This window comes from Trachypithecus francoisi, unplaced genomic scaffold (assembly GCF_009764315.1).
Source record: "Trachypithecus francoisi isolate TF-2019V2 unplaced genomic scaffold, Tfra_2.0 Lachesis_group7, whole genome shotgun sequence".
Classification (NCBI taxonomy): Eukaryota; Metazoa; Chordata; class Mammalia; order Primates; family Cercopithecidae; genus Trachypithecus; species Trachypithecus francoisi.
In genome coordinates this window covers 55,241,211-55,260,811 of record NW_022681472.1, presented here as the reverse complement: position 1 = coordinate 55,260,811, position 19,601 = coordinate 55,241,211, and the positions used below count along the sequence as shown (strand labels likewise).

The following is a 19,601-nucleotide window of genomic DNA, read 5'->3' as shown; positions in this document are numbered from 1 at the left end:
TCACCCAGGCTGGAGTGCTGTGGCCGGATCTCAGCTCACTGCAAGCTCCGCCTCCCGGGTTCACGCCATTCTCCTGCCTCAGCCTCCCGAGTAGCTGGGACTACAGGAGCCGTCACCTCGCCTGGCTAGTTTTTTGTAGTTTTTAGTAGAGACGGGGTTTCACCGTGTTAGCCAGGATGGTCTCCATCTCCTGATCTCGTGATCCGCCCGTCTCGGCCTCCCAAAGTGCTGGGATTACAGGCTTGAGCCACCGTGCCCGGCCATGGTTTTCTTAATAACATTTTCTTTTCTCTAGTTTACTTTATTGTAAGAATACCACATATAACGCATATAATATATAAAATATGTTAATTAACTATTTATGTTATCGTTAAGGCCTCTGATCAACAGTAGGCTATTAGTTAAGTTTGGGGGAACTCAAAAGGTATACATGAGTTTTTGACCAAGCAGGGAGTTGGTGTCCCCTAGCCCTCATGTTGTTTGTTTCTAGGGTCAACTATAGAATAAGTAACTAGAGAAAATTTATGTGCTATACAGTGTAAATTCAAGCACAGTAGCCGAAAGATGCAACTAATGAAAGCACAAAGTTAAAAATCCATGTAAAATTTTATAGATCCAGTTCATGGTACTGGCAATACTAAACAACAAACAAAAAATACCTTTGGGTAGCTAAAACTCTGGGTGTATTTTTTCTTTCTTTTTGAGACAGAGTCTCACTCTGTCGCCCAGGCTGGAGTGCAGTGGTGCAATCTTGGTTCACTGCAACCTCTGCCCTCCGGGTTCAAGCGATTCTCCTGCCTCAGCCTCCTGAGTAGCTGGGATTACAGGCGCCTGCCACCGTGCCCAGCTAATTTTTGTATTTTTATTAGGGATAGGATTTCACCATCTTGGCCAGGCTGATCTTGAACTCCTGACCTCATGATCCACCCGCCTCGGCTTCCCAAAGTGCTGGGATTACAGCTGTGAGCCACTGCGCCCAGACAACTCTGAGTGTATTTTCACACAGGCAAGAATTAGAAGGCCAAACAAAACCACTTTCTGACACAAGAGTAAGGCTCTTGTATGCCCTGTACACAGCTGTATACAAAATACTTTTATTTGTTGAATGACTGCTAACAAAGATGCTGCATGTCAGGCATTAAGTGATACCAAATAAGGAGTAAGACCAGTGATGTCCTCTACTATTCTAGAAATATGGCTACCTTGGTCAAAAACATCAAAATAAGCAGTATTTATTTTTAACAACCTCCTATTACCCTGCTTATATTCTTTTTCCTTCTGGTACTGTAGCTCTCCTAAAATTTCAGTTGCACTCTAGTCTCAGAGCTGTTCTATCTTTAACTCAAAACTATCCCATAATCCCAAAATACCTAAAGCTTTTCATAGCTGCATCATATAAAAGGTAACCATCTTTCACTAATTATTAATTTAACAAATTAAAAAAATACTAGAAGGTTACAAAGAATACAACATACCTATTATAACCAATAATTAATGGCTATTAACAGTTTATCATATTTGTTTTTTTAAAAGAAGTATTCTAGATAAAACTAAAATCCCCTTTGACTGCCAACCTACTGTCCTTTCCTCCCAGAGTCAACCATTATTATGATGTTAGTACAAATCCTTCAACTTAATTTTTATACCTGTATTCACTTACAGACACACATACACATACACATTAAGGGCAGTTTTAGAAAAATATACAAAAGTGCTCTCATATTGCATACATCCTGGGGAAATTGCTTTTGCATCAAATATAATTTGAGATGTCCATACTAAGGTCTATTGTATAATTTTTAATAAATGTTATATCATGTGAATATTTCATACTTCACCAACCTTCTTACAAATTTTCATTTAGGTTTTCAAATTTTCACATTATTGTAATGAATATGCAACAGCAGTCTTACACAGTATTCCTTAGTTACATGAATTTCACTCTAAGAGCGTACCTACATCAAGAAGTACAAATTTGGGGTTATAAGTTCACTAATTTTCAATTTTATTAGATACTCACAAATTTATCAAGTTTTCACTCACAACAACAGTAATTATTCTCTACATTTTCACCAATACTGTATATTGGCATTTTTTTTCACCTAACAGATTTTAAGAGTAAAGATGAGTGGTCATGACTTGATAATTATTGAACCTGGGTATGGAAACATATGGCTCTACTATGCAATTCTCTCAGTTTTCCATGGTGGGGTGGGGCGGGGGGAACATTCAAGAGGAAAATAGTAGAATAAGGACATTTTTAAAGTATATTTTTAAGTACGCCAAACTGTAGTAAAATAATAATGCTATCAATTGCTGTTGAAAATGTAAACTGGGCTGGATATGGGGCTCATGCCTGTAATCTCAGCACTCTGGGAGGCTTAGGTGGGTAGACCACTTGAGCCTAGGAGTTTTAGACCAGCCGGGGCAATATAGTGAGACACCACCTCTACAAAAAATATATATATTTTTTTAATTAGCCAGGCATGGTGGTGTGTGTCTGTGGTCCCCACTACTCAGGAAGCTTAGAAAAGAGGATCACTTGAACCCACAAAGTCAAGGCTTCAGTGACCTGTGATCACAGCACTGCACTTCAGCCTGGGCAACAGAGCAAGACCCTGTGTGAAAAAAAAAAAGAAAGAAAGAAAAAGGAAAAAGAAAATGCAAACTGTATACCAATTTTGGAAGCAATTTGGTGATATAACAAAAGTCTTAAAATATGTTTCTAAAATGCAAAATACTTGCCTAGTGCTACTAATTACACTTGTAAAAATATATTCTAAGTGAATAAAGATGAATGCAAAGATTTAGCTATGGAGACATATACTCCAACATTATTTGTAACTCTGAATGAGTGGGATTATGGTATTTGTTAGTTTACCTTTTATTTTTATTATGTTTAGAGATGGGGTCTCACCCTTTTGCCCAGGCTAGAGTACACTGGTGTGATCATTGTTCACTGCAGCCTCCACCTCCCAGGTACAAATTATCCTCCTGCTTTAGCCTCCAGTGTAGCTGGGACTACAGGCCTGCACCACCATGCAGACCTAATTTTTATTTTCTGTAAAAACAGAGTCTTGCTATGTTCCCCGGGCTGGTCTTGAACTCCTGGGCTCAAACAATTCTCCCACCTTGCCTCCCAAAGTATTGGTATTGCAAGTAGTTTAGCTTCTAAATAGGGCATTGTTTCTGAATTAGAAAAATATACATATAATTATGTGCCACATAACAATGTTTCAGTCAACAATGGATTGCATACATGATGGTGGTTCCATAAGATTATAACACCATATTTTCACTATACCTTTTCTATGTTTAGACATACAAATACTTACACTGTGTTACAACTGTCTAAGGTATTCAGTACAGTAATACTCTGTATAGGTTTGTACCCTAGGAGCAATAGGCTATACCAGAGATGGGTTATAGCCCAAATGTCTAGCAGGCCATACCATCTAGGTTTGTGTAAGTACACTCTATGATGTTTGCACAACAACAAAATTGCCTAATGATGCATTTCTCAGAATGTATCCCCATCATTAAGGGGCACGTGATTGTATATCTATTTCAAAAGTTATAATTTTTTAAAAAGTTAAAATTCAAAATATTTGAATATGCTTGGTATCAATTAAATGAATGTCTAATTTATTTAAGCTGCTAGAACACTCTACTTGACCTACAGGGATATCTATGGTACACTGGAAATAACTGTATTACTTAGAGAATAACCCATCAAGAATTTACAAAGAAAATTTTTCCAAACTGGTTACTGCCATTAATCTAACTTCTGTAGCACTCATTCTCTACATTCTGCTAGAGTAAACTTTCTAAAATCCAGCTCTGTTAATACCAGTTTCCTATAGCTCCTCTTTACCCTTCAAAATGAAGTGTCAAATACCTAGGACTACAAATTTTTTTTTCAGAAATTGGTTTCCAATTTCTCCCAGTCTCTACAAGAACACTTCACTCCATTCTGGAACCACTGAAGTCTCTTTCTTGCCATGCTTTTGCATCTTCTTTGCCTTTGCTCAAACAGTTCAGTCTAAAACCACCTTCTCTGTCTGGCTCACTCCTAGATACTCAGCTTAGTTGTTAATTCCTCCTTTTCACACACTACCCTGCTTGTGAGAACTATTCCTCTTTTTTGTTTTTGCATAATCCTGGACATACATATACATAGTAATTACTAAAAATGGCATTACTATATCCCTTAAGATTCTCAAATATACTACATACTCTCAGAGGGAGGGATATTCTCACCTATGACTTTTATTTCTGTGGCCATGGTGTATAGCATACTGCCTTATATTCTGTAACTACTCATTGAAAGGAAAAATGGGGACAGGTATGGCAGAAGTTTCAAATAAAATTAGGACAAAGTGAAGAAAAACCTTTAAAACGTGCTCCTTAGGGAGTATTTTTTGTTAAACTTTTTAATTCTTATATAATTATAAAATTGTGTATTCTTCTCCAATCAACTAGCCTGAAGTTACTTCAGAAAAAGGATACAAAGCTATTCCATATAGGATATTGCAAAATTGTACTTAAGTTGATGGGAAATTATAATTCAATAAAGCACAAATTTGGCCTCAAAAATTCTTAGTTCTGTCATTTACTTACAGCTGTGTGACTATACATAAATGAATCTCAATAAACATCAGTTTCTTCATCTTTAAAATGAAAATAACAAAACTGTCAGATTTATGTTTAAGTATTCTAGAAACTATAATTGTCTACTTACTACTTTGTAATTTATACCTTTTTAAACAAACATATATTCCAACCTTTTTTGCACCAATCATCCCAATCCAAGGATTAGGTATTTGATGCATGTTTTTTGAAAAAACCTAAATATGACAAGGAAAGGTAGAGATAAAAATAAAAGCTGGCCAGGCGTCGTGGCTCACACCTGCAATTCCAGAACTTTGGGGGGCCAAGGTGGGCGCATCACTTGAGGTCAGGAGTTCGAGACCAGCCTGGCCAACAGGTGAAACCTCATCTCTACTAAAAATACAAAAATTAGCTGGGTATGATGGTATACGCCTGTAATCCCAGCTACTCGGGAGGTTGAGGCATGAGAATCACTTGAACTTGGGAGGTGGTCCCAAGAAAATCACTTGAACCAGGGAGTGGGCCAAGATCACGCCACTGAACTTTAGCCTGGGAGGCAGAGTGAAACTGTGTCTCAAAACAAAACAAACAATCAAAAATGCCAACATTCATTTACTGAGCAATTCTTATGTATTGTACACCATGAGAATGGACATGTAGGCACTATGAAAGAATGAAGACTGGTGAAATAGGACTCCTAAACTAGTTTCTGTTTTATAAGCCATTGTACAGAAAGCCCCTTTAGTAGTCAAAGAAACTTTATAATGACATGCAAAAAAACTATATAACTTTATAATGACATGCAAAAATAAGGGAACAGAATTGTTTGAAAGGGGTAAAGCGGAGAGACAAAGGAAATCTGGTACATTAGTTAAAAAAGAATCAATCAAAAGACATATATAATTCTCTCACTATATATATAATTCTACTAAATGAATAAGAAAAATATTTAAGAAAAAAAACTATTTAAAAATCTCTTACCTGTTGCATATGTCTACTTGTTCGTTTCTGAGGCTGATAGATGAGCCATGTATATAAGATTGGGTCAATATTAACTGCTAGTCCTTGTATACTGCAAAGAAGTACAGCACCTAAGAGACAAGATTTTTAAATTGTTACATAATTCCTCATAAAATACAATAAGCTATTTATCACTTTACACCATGTAGGATAGTTGTGACATAATAGACAAACAGTAACAAGCATTGGAAAGGATGTGGAGGAATACAAACCCTGATACACTGCTGGTAGGAATGTAAACTGGTACACTCACTTTGGAAAATACTATGGCATAACTGGGTCATATTGTAACTATATGTCTTTTTGAAGAAATGTGGACACCGAAAACTTATGTCCACACAAAAACGTGTATTCACATGCTCATATCAGCATAATTTATAACAGCCAAAAAGTGAAATCAATATAAATTTCCATGAGTTGATGAATAAACAAAATGTGGTATTTCCATACAATGGAAAAGTATTCATCCATAAAAAGAAATGAAGTACTGATACATGCTACAGCATTGATGAATCTTGAAACAATAAGTGAAATAAGCCTGACAAAGAAAACATATTTTAGAATTCCACTTATATGAAATTGCCACAAGAGGCAAAAACATAGAGACAAAAAGTAGATTTGTGGTTACCAGGGCCTGTGAGAGGGGAGAGTAGAAATAACTGCTAAGAGGTATGTAGTTTGAGAGTGATAAAAATATTCTGAAATTAGAAAACAATTGTACAACCTGGTGAATATACTATAAACCACTGAATCACACAATATAAAATAATTGTATGGAAAGTGAATTACATCTCATTAAAAGTGCATCTGTCCATAAAATATAATAATAAGCGCAACTTTTTAGGCAAAGAACAATTTTTATATTGGCCCTGAAAATGGAATACATTAGGTAAAATATTCCTAAATAACTTTTCCATTATATTAAAAAATTGATTCACGACTTGAAATAATTATAATCATTCAATAAATCATTAAAAATTACAATTTTTAATGTTCAAAAGCAAAGAAAAACAGCAGCCTAGTTTAAATGCAGGCCAACATTCTGACATAAAACACAAAGCTGAAGTGTAACAGGTTGTAATTCCAACCTACTAACTAACCTATTTTTTGTCCTTTTCTGATGAAAAGTAGTTCAAATAGAACTTACCTAAAGCAGAATACACAATTCTCAATTTATGTGCAGGTTATATATATCGCTATATAAGTTTCTGTAATTGTACATATATTTTTAATACAAATATTATTAGCTCCACTAGGATATATGAAACATAAGGGAAGGGATATTTGTCAATTTTGTTATCAGCTATACCTGTAGCATATAGGAAATATGCCATCATACTGAATAGGGAAAAGCTGTTGCATTCCCCTTGAAAACTGGCACCAAACAAGATGCCCTCTCTCATCACTCCTATTAGACACAGTACTGGAAGTCCTGGCCAGAGCAATCAGGAAAGAGAAAGAAATAAAGCCCATCCAGATAGGAAGAGAGGAAGCCAAACTATCTTTGCAGACAACATGAAAATATATATCTAGAAAACCCCATAGTTTTGGCCTAAAAGCTCCTTAAGCTGATAAAGAACTTCAGTGAAGTCTTAGGATACAAATTCAACATACAAAAATCATTAGCATTTCTATACACTAACAACTGTCAAGTGGGAGCCAAATCAGGAATGCAATCCATTCACATTTGCCAAAAAAAGAATCAAATACTTAGGAAGACAGTTAACCAGGGAGGTGAAAGAGCCCTACAATGAGAACTACAAAACATGCTCAAAGAGATGACAGAAACAAATGGAAAAACATTCCATTCTCATGGATAGGAAGAATCAATATCGTTAAAAGGGCCATTCTGTCCAAAGCAATTTGCAAATTCAATGCTGCTCCTATCAAACTAACAATGACATTCTTCACAGAACTAGAAAAAACTATTTTAAAATTCATATAAAATGAAAAAAGAGCTTGAGTAGTCAAGGCAATCCTAAGCTAAAAGAACAAAGCTGGAGGCATCACATTACCCAACTTCAATCTATACTACAAGACTATAGTAACAAAAACAGCATGATAACTTTACAAAAACAGACACATAAACAGAACAGACAGCCAAGAAATAAGACTACACACCTACAACTATCTTATCTTCAACAAACCTGACAAAAACAGGCAATGGGGAAAAGGATTCCCTATGCAATAAATGGTGCTGGAATTGGCTACCCATAAGCAAATAATTGAAACTGGACCTCTTCCTTAGACCGTATACAAAAGTCAATCTAAGACAGATCAAAGACTTAAATAAAAACCAAAAACTATAAAAATCCTGGAAGACAATGTAGACAACCATTATGGACACAGGAACAAGCAAAGATTTCATGATGACGATGCCATGATGGGAATGGCATGGGAGAAAATGCCAAAATGGGAGAAAATTTTTGCAAACTCTGTTTCTGACCAAGGTCTAATATCCAACATCTATAAAGAACATAAACAAATCTACAAGAAAAAAAACAAGCCCATTAAAAAGTAGGCAAAGGACATGAACAGACACTTTTCAAAAGAAGACATACATATGGCCAACCAGCATATGAAAAAAAGCTCAAGATCACTGATCATTAGAGAAATGCAAATCAAAATCACAATGAGCTACCATCTCACACCAGATAGAACAGCTGTTATTAAAAAGGCAAAAAATGACAGATATTGGTGAGATTGTGGTGAAAAGGCAATACTTATACACTGTTGGTGGAAGTATAAATTAGTTCAACCATTGTGGAAAACAGTGTGGCGATTCCTCAAAGAGCTAAAAACAGAACTACAATTCAACCCTGCCATCCCATTACAAGGTACATACCCAAAACAATATAAATCATTCTACCGTAAGGACACATGCACACGTATGTTCACTGCAGCACTATTCACAATGGCAAAGACATGGAATCAACCTAAACGCCTATCAATGGCAAACTGGATAATGGAAATGTGTTACATATACACCATGGAATACTATGCAGCCATAAAAAAGAACAAGATCACGTCCTTTGCAGGAACATGGATAAGGCTGGAGGCCATTATCCTTAGCAAACTAACGCAGGAACAGAAAACAAAATACCACATGTTCTCACTGATTAGTGGCAGCTAAATGATGAGAACACATGGACACACAGAGGGGAAAAACAGACACTGGGGTCTATCAGAAGGTGGAGGGTGAAGGGCGGGACAAGGGAAAGGAACAGAAAAAAAAGAACTATTGGTTTACTTTTTAGTACCCGGGTGGTGAGATAATCTGCACAACAAATCCCCATGACACAAGCTTACCTATATTATAAACATGCACTTGTATCCCTGAACCTAAAATAAAAGTCTATTTAAAAAAAAAAGAAAGAAAGAAAGAAAAAGTGTCTGCCTGATGGTAGGGGGCTAAGAAAGTATATATCAGAATAAACCATAGCTGGTTCTCAGGATAACTGAAAATAGTACATTTGTTCTATCATTTAAACTAGGAAAATTAGTATTAATAACAAGTCCTATGAAAACTGATATATAAAAAGACAGATAAAAGAATGAAGGAGAAAATGTAAGAGAAAAAGAAATTTATCCTTTTTTCAAAGCTTTCCACAGAATCTTCAAATGACCAAAATTTGCCTTGTATACTCCTATTCTACCATGTAGTTCTATTTTTCCCATGGGCCCAGAACCAGTATAAATCCCTAGGCAGCATGCTCAGACAACAAAAGCAATGTACCCTCCCCCAAGGACCAATATGTGTACTGTTGAGCAATGATTCACTCAAGCAGATGTCAGAAAAGAAAGATACAGAAAAGCTAAACACAAGATGATTGCCAAATGGGATTCATAATTAAAGTCAACTGAAAATCCAATTTAATATAGAATATTTATTTTAACATATATTTATTACTTTCATAGGTTGCAAATTTCTCATAAGGACCTAAATTCTTCTACTTCCCAAGTATCACTTATACCCAAAATAAAGGCACAAAAATACCATATTGAGATAAATAAATAGGACTTTCCCAATATGATATCCAGTTTTCAAACAATTCTAGCAGCTCTATTACAGCTATTACAGCAAAGACTGTCATCTCCACAGACTAACAAGAATAAAGTAGTACAATACATACAGTAAGATTTAATTTGCATTGTATTCTTATTTTATGACAAATCATTCTCCCAAAAAAGTTACTATGTAAGAAAGATAATTTTCCCCCAATATGAAAAGTTGTTTATTAAGACCTTTTGATTTTAAAGCAATTAATGGAACAAGATCTAGATAATTTAAAAGGTTTATTTAAATTCAGGAATATATAATTCAATTTCAAGGGTTAAAAGATCTTTCTAAAACCTACGTAAATAAAATTAAAATTAGATTTAAATTACTATGAATTTCCTTCTGTCAAATGAGCCCCTTGTAATTTGTTCTATAACTAATATCACATAAGTACCATATATAATACATATTATTTATTAACAATAAAGAAGACATTCACCAAAAGAAAAGTGAATTACATGAAGAAAGAAGACTTTGGATCCAGAAGACAAAAGATCTAACTCAGGAGAAAAGTGATGGGAATTCCAAGGCTTACAACAGTGAATTAGTCACAGGTACATAGAAAGCTTAGTAACAACAAAACACAATTATTAAACACAAGGAAATCAAATGTTATAAAGGAAAGAATAGCTATTAAGATATAACACAACTGTAACGTGAATAGTGTTAATACATGGAATGATACAAATTCTGAAATAATAAATGAACAATTTAATCAATCAAATTTAGGATATAATAATATTGGGAGTATGAGCAAATAAGAATATGTGATGAATGTTGGAGAAAGTGAAAGATAGCCAATTATCATTTTCCACAGTAAGAAGTCAATAAATAATGCTCCAAAATCAATATTCAGGAAAAAACAAGAAAAGCTATGTTATTTTAAAATATGGAAGTAAACACCAAAATGATTCCTGAAAATTTGTGAAACTAGTTACAGCTAGAAAAGGAAACATTAAAAAATGAGTTCTTGTCCACCCCCCCACCACATACAAAAAAACGTAACTGGGATTCTGAAACTTGGGACACCAGGAAAGAGAGATAGATGAGTCGTAGACTTTCTTGTGAAGACCAACAGTCCCCGATCTTTTTGGCACCAGGAACTGGTTTTGTGGAAGACAATTTTTCCACAGATTTGAGGGGTGGAGGAATGGTTTCAGGATGAAACTGTTCCACCTCAGATCATCAGGCATTAATTCAATTCTCATAAAGAGAATGCAAAATCTAGATCCCTTGTATGCACATTTCATAATAGGGTCTGCACTCCTATGAGAATCTAACGCCACCAATGATCTGACAGGAGGCAGAGCTCAGGTGGTAATGTTTGCTTGCCTGCTGCTCACCTCTTTTTGTGTGGCCCAGTTCCTAACAGGCCATGGACTGGAACTGGTCCATGGCCCAGAGGTTGGGGACCTTAGCTGTAGACACTAGAAAAAAGCAGAAAAAAAGTTCTCTCTTTGAGAAAGTCTCCAATTCACTGTTATGTGACATCCACAAATTATGATCTTTCATTTATGTTTCCCATAACAAAAAAATCAGCAAGCAGTGCAGAAAACAAACCACTGTTAATAAGAGTCAAAAATATTAATGAATAAAACATTTAGATCCTCAAGCACTGAAGGTATTAGAATACAGAATATGAAACAGCTATGTATAAAATATTTTAAAACAAATTTATGAAAACATGAAGATAAACTATGAGAAAGCATCAGCAACAAGTAGACAGATTTTAAAGAAAAATGAAAATCATAGAAATGACAAATTGTTGAAGTAAAAAAACTAACCGAACATGTTAAAAAGCACATTAGATGCAGTTGAAGAGAGAATTAAGGAAATGGAAGATACGTAACAAGATAGTTTAGAATGTAACTCCAGACTGAAAAATAATGAAACTTTTAAAATGAAGCTAGAGATGGAGAGGTCTGAGTGAGAAGACATAGCATATGTCTTACTGGACTTGAGAAAGATATTAAAGAATGGGGAAGAGGCAATATGGTTTTAAAAAAAGGTAATGGCTGAGTATTTTACAGAAATGTTGAAAGATAATAAACTTTAAATCTAGGAGGCCCAATAAACCCCAAACTAGATAATTAAAATAAATCTACACTAAGCAACAAAAGAAGTTGTAAATGAGTGAAGATAAAGAGAAGATCAGAAAAGTACTCAAAAAGATAGATCACCTGAGGAAAGAATGCATAAAGGCAAATAAATTTATGACCAACTTCTCAGCCAATAGTAAACGATATCATTATATAATTTTAATTAAATACTTACATATATGTTACCTATTTTTGTACGTACTTAATGTTACATTGAAATAACAGTAAAGAAAGAAAAAAGATTGATTTTTTAAATAATTCAGGACTATGTTTTTTAAGATTATGTATCTAAGTACAGGTCACATTATATACTATATATTTTTTAATTATGATGAAAAAATTTAAAAACCTAGTAAACAAAATGGCATATAAATTTAATTGCATGCAAACTGGGCAAGATGCAAGTATGTTAAGAAATTACAGATCTCCTCCATATTGTACAAATTATTATAGAAGTCTTTTCAGATATGTCTAAAACTAAATGTGTTCAATGAATTTTCAAACAAATTCTCAACATGTGATTGGGACACCATTTTATTTGAGATTTTATAGACAGAAAACTGAAAAACAAACTAATAAATATTTTCAAAAGGAAAATTAAACTTGAAGGTCTTATTTTATTATAATTAAGAAGTTAAAAATACTTCACCAAACTAAAAGTTATATGATTACATTATACCAAAAATGACCTCATGACTTACAGCCAGCCTTAAAATTTATGAATGTTATAGATGATAAAAGAGAGTAATCCATTAATTTAATACCAATTTGGTTGAAATTACAATTTAGAGATAATGTTCTTTTAAATTTAGAGAGAGATTTTCATCATACACTCAATTCACAAGATACCAACCTTTAAAAATAGCACACAAGTTCTAACATATAAATATCTGGGCAATTAGTTTAATATTGAGTTGACACAGACCAGATCCACCATAGATCACTAAAATTTGGCAATATTTTATTCTGTTTAATTTTAGCCTGGGAGACAAGTAATGAGAAAAGTGTGGTTTAGTGCTCTCCTCGCTGCCCAAATGGCCCACTTATCCACATTTCACTCAGGCTTCACCCATTAGTTAAATCAGCGTGTCACTGTCATTTGCAGTTACATCCTACGCTGAAGAATGAGAGCTGAAATAAGAGTTAGAGACCAAAGTTGCACAGTACTAATATTAAACATGCATGCCTCTTGGCAGCTATAGAAGCTTACCAGCCAATGAGACTGTCCTATAATGTATCAAGTAATATTAGGAAAAAGTATCCTGTGTTTTTTCTTAAACCAATGAATGAGACAAAAAAACACAAACATATTAATTTACATCTAAGTTGTTAAAACTCACTATTTTTCTATTAAGCAGCTATAGTAAAAAAATTTGTAGAATTGTATAGCTCCTAAGAAATTACGTGCTACTCTAATTTTTTAAGAAGAATTTTGGCCGGGCGCGGTGGCTCAAGCCTGTAATCCCAGCACTTTGGGAGGCCGAGACGGGTGGATCACGAGGTCAGGAGATCGAGACCATCCTGGCTAACATGGTGAAACCCCGTCTCTACTAAAAAATACAAAAAAATTAGCCAGGCGAGATGGCGGGCGCCTGTAGTCCCAGCTACTCGGGAGGCTGAGGCAGGAGAATGGCGTAAACCTGGGAGTCGGAGCTTGCAGTGAGCCGAGATCGCGCCACTGCACTCCAGCCTGGGCGACAGAGCCAGACTCCGTCTCAAAAAAAAAAAAAAAAAAAGAAGAAGAATTTCGATAATTTTGGATAAATAGTTAAGGAAACAACAGAAATAAAATAAAAGAGGAATCACTACTTCAAAAACAAGGGTAAGGAATAAAGGCAAGAGGGGAATCAAAGACTAAGAAACGACAGAGCAGAGATGAGCTGCCAACTACTAGCAACTTTATCTAGGGGAATTGTCAAATTTGGTATAAAAGAATATTAAGATTTGTAGCTGTGTGTATATGGTAGCTCATTACTTCCTCTTCTCATAGGACGTAGAAAATTGCAAGAGAATTCTATCCCATTGTAGCAACAAGAACTTTTCAACATTCATCAGAGCAGAGTTCCTAAGGGAATGCAATGAATAAAAACTGTGAAAGTCAAAGGTCTCTCACAGGAGAGAAGAAATGAATAGTGGCTATCATTCTTGGCAGAGTAGTATGAGAAGAAAGTTGATAAGAAGAAAATAACTGCACTTTAAAAAAATGTTAAAAGACCCATTTGGAGGATGCATGATAGTTTAGAATCACTGAGAACTCTAGACACAGGGGATCCTACCCACTTGCCATTTATTTTCCACAGGTGTCAATCAAAAAAAGAATGACAAGAAGCAGGGCTGGAGAGATAAGACACCCGCTAAAGTGCAGGCCCATAGATATGAATAAAGTCTGAGTGCAAAGCAGGAGAATGAAAAGAAATCTCACGAGTACTCTAAACCTTAAACTGAGTACCAGGAAGGGCAATCTGTGTCTGGCAGAAAGAAAGAAGCACTGAGAGATACCTCCCTAAGGCACAAGTCAACAAGGCATGCGGAATTCTGAAGATGTATCAGGAGAACTAAGCAGAAACTACAAACCATACAAAAACAAAGATCCTAATCTTGCTCTCAAAAAACACAGAGTCCTGTAGTGAACTTAACATAAATTTTAAAAGAATAATATATAGCTCAAATATGGAATAAAAGCCAAAGACCAGACCCAACGGAACTATACTAATGCCGTGACAAAAGAAGAGGCATGAATTTTTGTGGACATAAACATTATTTATTATAGGCTCCATTCTCTTTATATACAACATTTGACACTACATAAAAAACTACTGTGAAATATAAAAAAGCAAGAAGAAATGACTCATTATAAAAAGAAGAAACGCCGGGCGCGGTGGCTCAAGCCTGTAATCCCAGCACTTTGGGAGGCCAAGACGGGCGGATCACGAGGTCAGGAGATCCATACCATCCTGGCTAACACGGTGAAACCCTGTCTCTACTAAAAAATACAAAAAAATTATAGCCGGGCGAGGTGGCGGACGCCTGTAGTCCCAGCTACTCGGGAGGCTGAGGCAGGAGAATGGCGTGAACCCGGGAGGCGGAGCTTGCAGTGAGCTGAGATCTGGCCACAGCACTCCAGCCTGGGCGGCAGAGCGAGACTCCGTCTCAAAAAAAGAAGAAACAATCAATACACCAGTCTCAGAGGTGGCCCAGATACTGAAATGATCAAACAAGGACTTTAAAACAACTTTGATAATAAAGATGTTAAGTAATTAAAATGAGTAGACAATATGTTTGAATTGAAGGGAAATTTTAGCAGAGAGAAAGTATAAAAAAGAGTCAAATGAAAATATTATATTTTTAAAAACACAATATCAGAGGTGAAAAATGATTTCCCAAATGGACATAGATCAACCAATAGATTTAAAAAGCTCAGCAAACCCCAAGAAGAATAAAAAGAAACCAGATCTAGATATATCATCATCAAACAGCAGAAAACCAAACATAGAGAAAAAATTTAAATCATCCAGAAGACAAAAAAAAAAAAGACACAATATATATAAGAAAATCATAAGAATAATTTCTCATCAGAAATAACAGTGACCAGAAAATAATCGAATTTTTTAAATGTTAAAAAAGTCAACCTAGATTTCTATGCCCATAGAAAATGTCCTTCAAAGATGAAGATAAAATAAAAATAAAATGACAGAGAGAATTTGTCTTCAGAATATTTGTGCTACAAGAAACTAAGATAAATGCTTTAGATTGAAAGGAAATTATATTAGATAGAAACTTAACTCTAGAGGAGGAATGAAGAACAAAGGGTAAATATGTTGGTTAAAAAAAAAGAGTTCCTTTTGCTACTTTTTTGAAGCATGGTCTCACTCTGTTGCCCAGGTTGGAGTGTAGTGGCATGATCACAGCTCACTGTAGCCTCTATCTCCCATATTCAAGTGATCCTCCCACCTCAGGTTCAGGGGTGCCACTATACCCGGCTATTTTTATTTTATATTTTTGCAGAGATGATGTCTCACTATGTTGCCCAAGCTGGTCTTGAACTCCTGAGCTCAAGCGATCCTTCCACCTCAGCCTCCCAAAGTGCTGAGATTACAGGCATGAGCCACAGTGCTCAAGTTAACATTGTATCTCCTTCTAAATGACTTATGTGTCTTATTTCTCATTTGTCACAGAATCCACCAGGAAGATGTAATGGTAACCTCAAACCATGAGTCAGTAATTAATACTTCAAGATGTTCCAAAGTTGTCCTCTGACTTTATAATCACAATGTTAACTACTAAAACAATAAAGGTAATTATAGACAGCTTTGACAATGAAAAGCTCAGAACTACTTTTTTTTTTTTTAATTTACTTCAAGTTGTGGGACACATGTACATAACATGCAGGTTTGTTACATAGGTACACATGTGCCATGGTGGTCTGCTGCACCTATCAACCCATCAGGTAGATCTTAAGCCCCGCATACATTAGGCATTTGTCCTAATGCTTTCTCTCCCATTGCCCCCCACCTCCCAACAGGTGCCGGTGTGTGATGTCATCCTCCATGTCCATGTGTTCTCATTGTTCAACTCCCACTTATGAGTGAGAACATGTGGTATTTGGTTTTCTGTTCCTGTGTTAGTTTGTTGAGAATTATGGCTTCCAGCTTCATCCATGTCCCTGCAAAGGACATGAACTCATTCTTTTTTGTGGCTGCATAGTATTCCATGGTGTATATGGGCCACATTTTCTTAATCCAGTCTATCATTGATGGGCATTTGGATGGGTTACAAGTCTTTCCTATTGTAAATAGTGCTGCAATAAACATATGTGTGCATGTGCCTTTATAGTACTATGATTTATAGTCCTTTGGGTATATACCCAGTAATGGGATTGTTAGGTCAAATGGTATTTCTATAGAGTTCTAGATCCTTGAGGAACCACCACACTGTCGTCCACAATGGTTGAACTAATTTACACTCCCGCCAACTGTGTAAAAGCGTTCCTATTTCTCCACAGCCTTGCCAGCATCTGTTGTTTCCTGACTTTTTAATGATTGCCATTCAAACTGGTATGAGATGGTATCTCATTGTGGTTTTGATTTGCATTTCTCTAATGACCAGTGATGACGAGCTTTTCTTCATATGCTTGTTGGCCACATAAATGTCTTCTTTTGAGAAGTGTCTGTTCAGGTGGGGTTATTTGTTTTTTCTCTTATAAATTTGTTTAACTTCCTTATAGATTTTGAATATTACACCTTTGTCAGATGATTAGATTGCAAAACTTTCTCCCATTCTATAGGCTGCTTGTTCACTCTGATGATAGTTTCTTTTGCTGTGTAGAAGCTCTTTAGTTTGATTAGATCCCATTTGTCGATTGTGGCTTTTGTTGCCATTGCTTTTGGTGTTTCGGTCGTGAAGTCTTTGCCCATGCCTTCGTCCTGAATGGTATTGCCTACGTTTTCTTCTAGGGTTTTTATGATTTTGGGTTTTACATTTGTCTTTAATCCATCTTGAGTTAATTTTTGTATAAGGTGTAAGGAAGGGGTCGAGTTTCTGTTTTCTGCATGTGGCTAGAAATACAACTTACAAAGGACATGAAGGAGCTCTCCAAGGATAACTACAAACCACTGTTCAAGGAAATGAGAGGACACAAACAAATGGAAAAAAATTTCATGCTCATGGACAGGAAGAATCAGTATCAAAAATGGCCATACTGCCCAAAGTAATTTACAGATTCAATGCTATTCCCATTAAGCTACCACTGATTTTCTTCATAGAGTTAGAAAAAACTACTTTAAATTTCATATGGAACCAAAATAGAGCCCATCTAGCCAAGACAATCCTAAGCAAAAAGAACAAAGCTGGAGGCATCACACTACCTGACTTCAAACTATACTACAAGGCTACAATAACCAAAACAGCCTGGTACTGGTAACAAAACGAATAAACACTTGGAACAGAACAGAGGTCTCAAAAATAGCACCATACATATACAACCATCTGATCTTCAACAAACCCAACAAAAACAAGCAATGGGAAAAGGATTCCCTATTTAATAAATGGTGCATCTATAAAGTTAATATCTTTTTGCTAATTCTATTTCCAGAAATCTATGGTAAGGAAATACAGAAATTGCTTAGTATTAAAAATTTCCCATAGAACCATCTAAAGGTCCAAAACTGAGGACTGGTTCAACAAACTGTGGTGTTAGCCATGTAACAAAATGGTAGTAGTCTTTTACAGATAGTTGTGAAGATTATGTGATAATGATAACATTCTTGTGACCTTAATAGAGATTTTAAATACAATTTAATAAAGGTCAAATAAGTATCAGTAGAATAAAAACCTAGAAGGATACATGTTTTAAAAAATTTCAAGTGCTTTGTGATTTGGTGGTGAGTTATTTTTCTTCTGCTTTCCATATTTTTTTTAATACTCCAAATCCTATTTACTCAAGATATAATTATTTTTATAATAAAGAGTTAAGGTTGGGTGCAGCAGCTCATATCTGTAATCCCAGCACTCTGGGAGGCCCAGGTGGGCAGATCACTCGAGTCCAGGAGTTCGAGACCAGCCTGGCCAAAATGGTGAAACCCCATCTCTACTAAAAATACAAAAATTAGTAGGGCATGGTGGTATACACCTGTAGTTCCAGCTACTTGGGAGGCTGAGGCAGGCGTATCACTTGAACTCTGGAGGCAGAGGTTGCAGTGAGATGAGATTGCGCCACTGCACTCCAGCCTGGGTGACAGAATGAGACTCCATCTCAAAAAAAACAAAAGGACCTTCACAAAATATATGTAGATATCTACAGATTTTATGCATTTAGAGGATAAATCAGATTTAAGTTATTCTTCTGCCTAAACACTGCTTTAGTAATCTACTTTAAATTAAATCCAGACTTCTTACCATAGCCTACAAAGCTGTATACAAGCTGATTCTCACCTCTCTCTGAATTCCCATCCAGTGGCACTCTCCCTGTTGACCATACTCCAGCTACCCTTCAATATATCAAATTCTTCTCTATCCCTTCAGGTTAAATCACTTCTCTATGATCTCTTCAGAGAACCCTGTCTCTTAACACTCTATCAAATTAGGTTTTCCCATTCTTTGATATCACATTACCTTGTTTGCTATTAATTAACATTTATAATAATGTAATTTTTTGCTTACTTATTACCTCCTTAGATGGAATTGCAAGCTCGTATCAGGGACCATTTCTATTGCTCAAATTACATCCAATGCCAAGCACAGTGACTGGCACTTAAAAAATACAAAATCTGTTGAATAAATGTATAAATATATTATTATATCTTTTAATTTTACAAACAGTTATTACAAAGTGTAGCTCCATTTCATCCAGAAGTAGGTATTGTAAAGCATGCTTCAAATCAAAGAATACTCCAAATATTACTCAATAAGAGACACACTGTGATTACCAATGACAGGTAAAACTGTTTTCTGGACTAGTTTCCAATATTTCAGGGTAATACTATTTTATGTATGCTATTCCTGTAGTCTTTATTCGGATTATACAAACAATATAGAATTACTGGGGACATTGTAGAATCAACAAAAAAGGAGGGAGAAGAAAAGGAAGTTTTATTAATCAATATTAACATTTTGCTATGGATGAAACTCCTCCTATTTGATGACTTAAAACCCTAGCTGTTCCAACATTGTAGCCCATGAAGTTAGTATCCCCAACAAGTATATATTCTAAAAACAACTACTTTTCTTTTACGAAGAGCCTTTTCCTGTGTCATTTTTCCTGTGTCAAAGTAGATAATACTCTCTAGCATTCCTTTCCCCTTGTCCCAGACACC

At 35.5% G+C, this 19,601-nt stretch overlaps 1 protein-coding gene across 10 annotated transcripts in view; it reads right to left on the bottom strand.

The window, feature by feature from the left end:
• VPS13B (vacuolar protein sorting 13 homolog B) overlaps positions 1-19,601 on the bottom strand; it is an 869,883-nt gene that overhangs the window by 510,200 nt on the left and 340,082 nt on the right. For all 10 annotated transcript variants that reach the window (XR_004435186.1, XM_033202375.1, XM_033202376.1 and 7 more), the window contains exon 20: positions 5,593-5,702. Coding sequence is in view for 9 of the 10 variants with exons in the window: in XM_033202375.1 (XP_033058266.1) it covers positions 5,593-5,702 (110 nt within the window). In the remaining variant the exon portion in view is untranslated. The remainder of the gene's footprint in view (positions 1-5,592; positions 5,703-19,601) is intronic.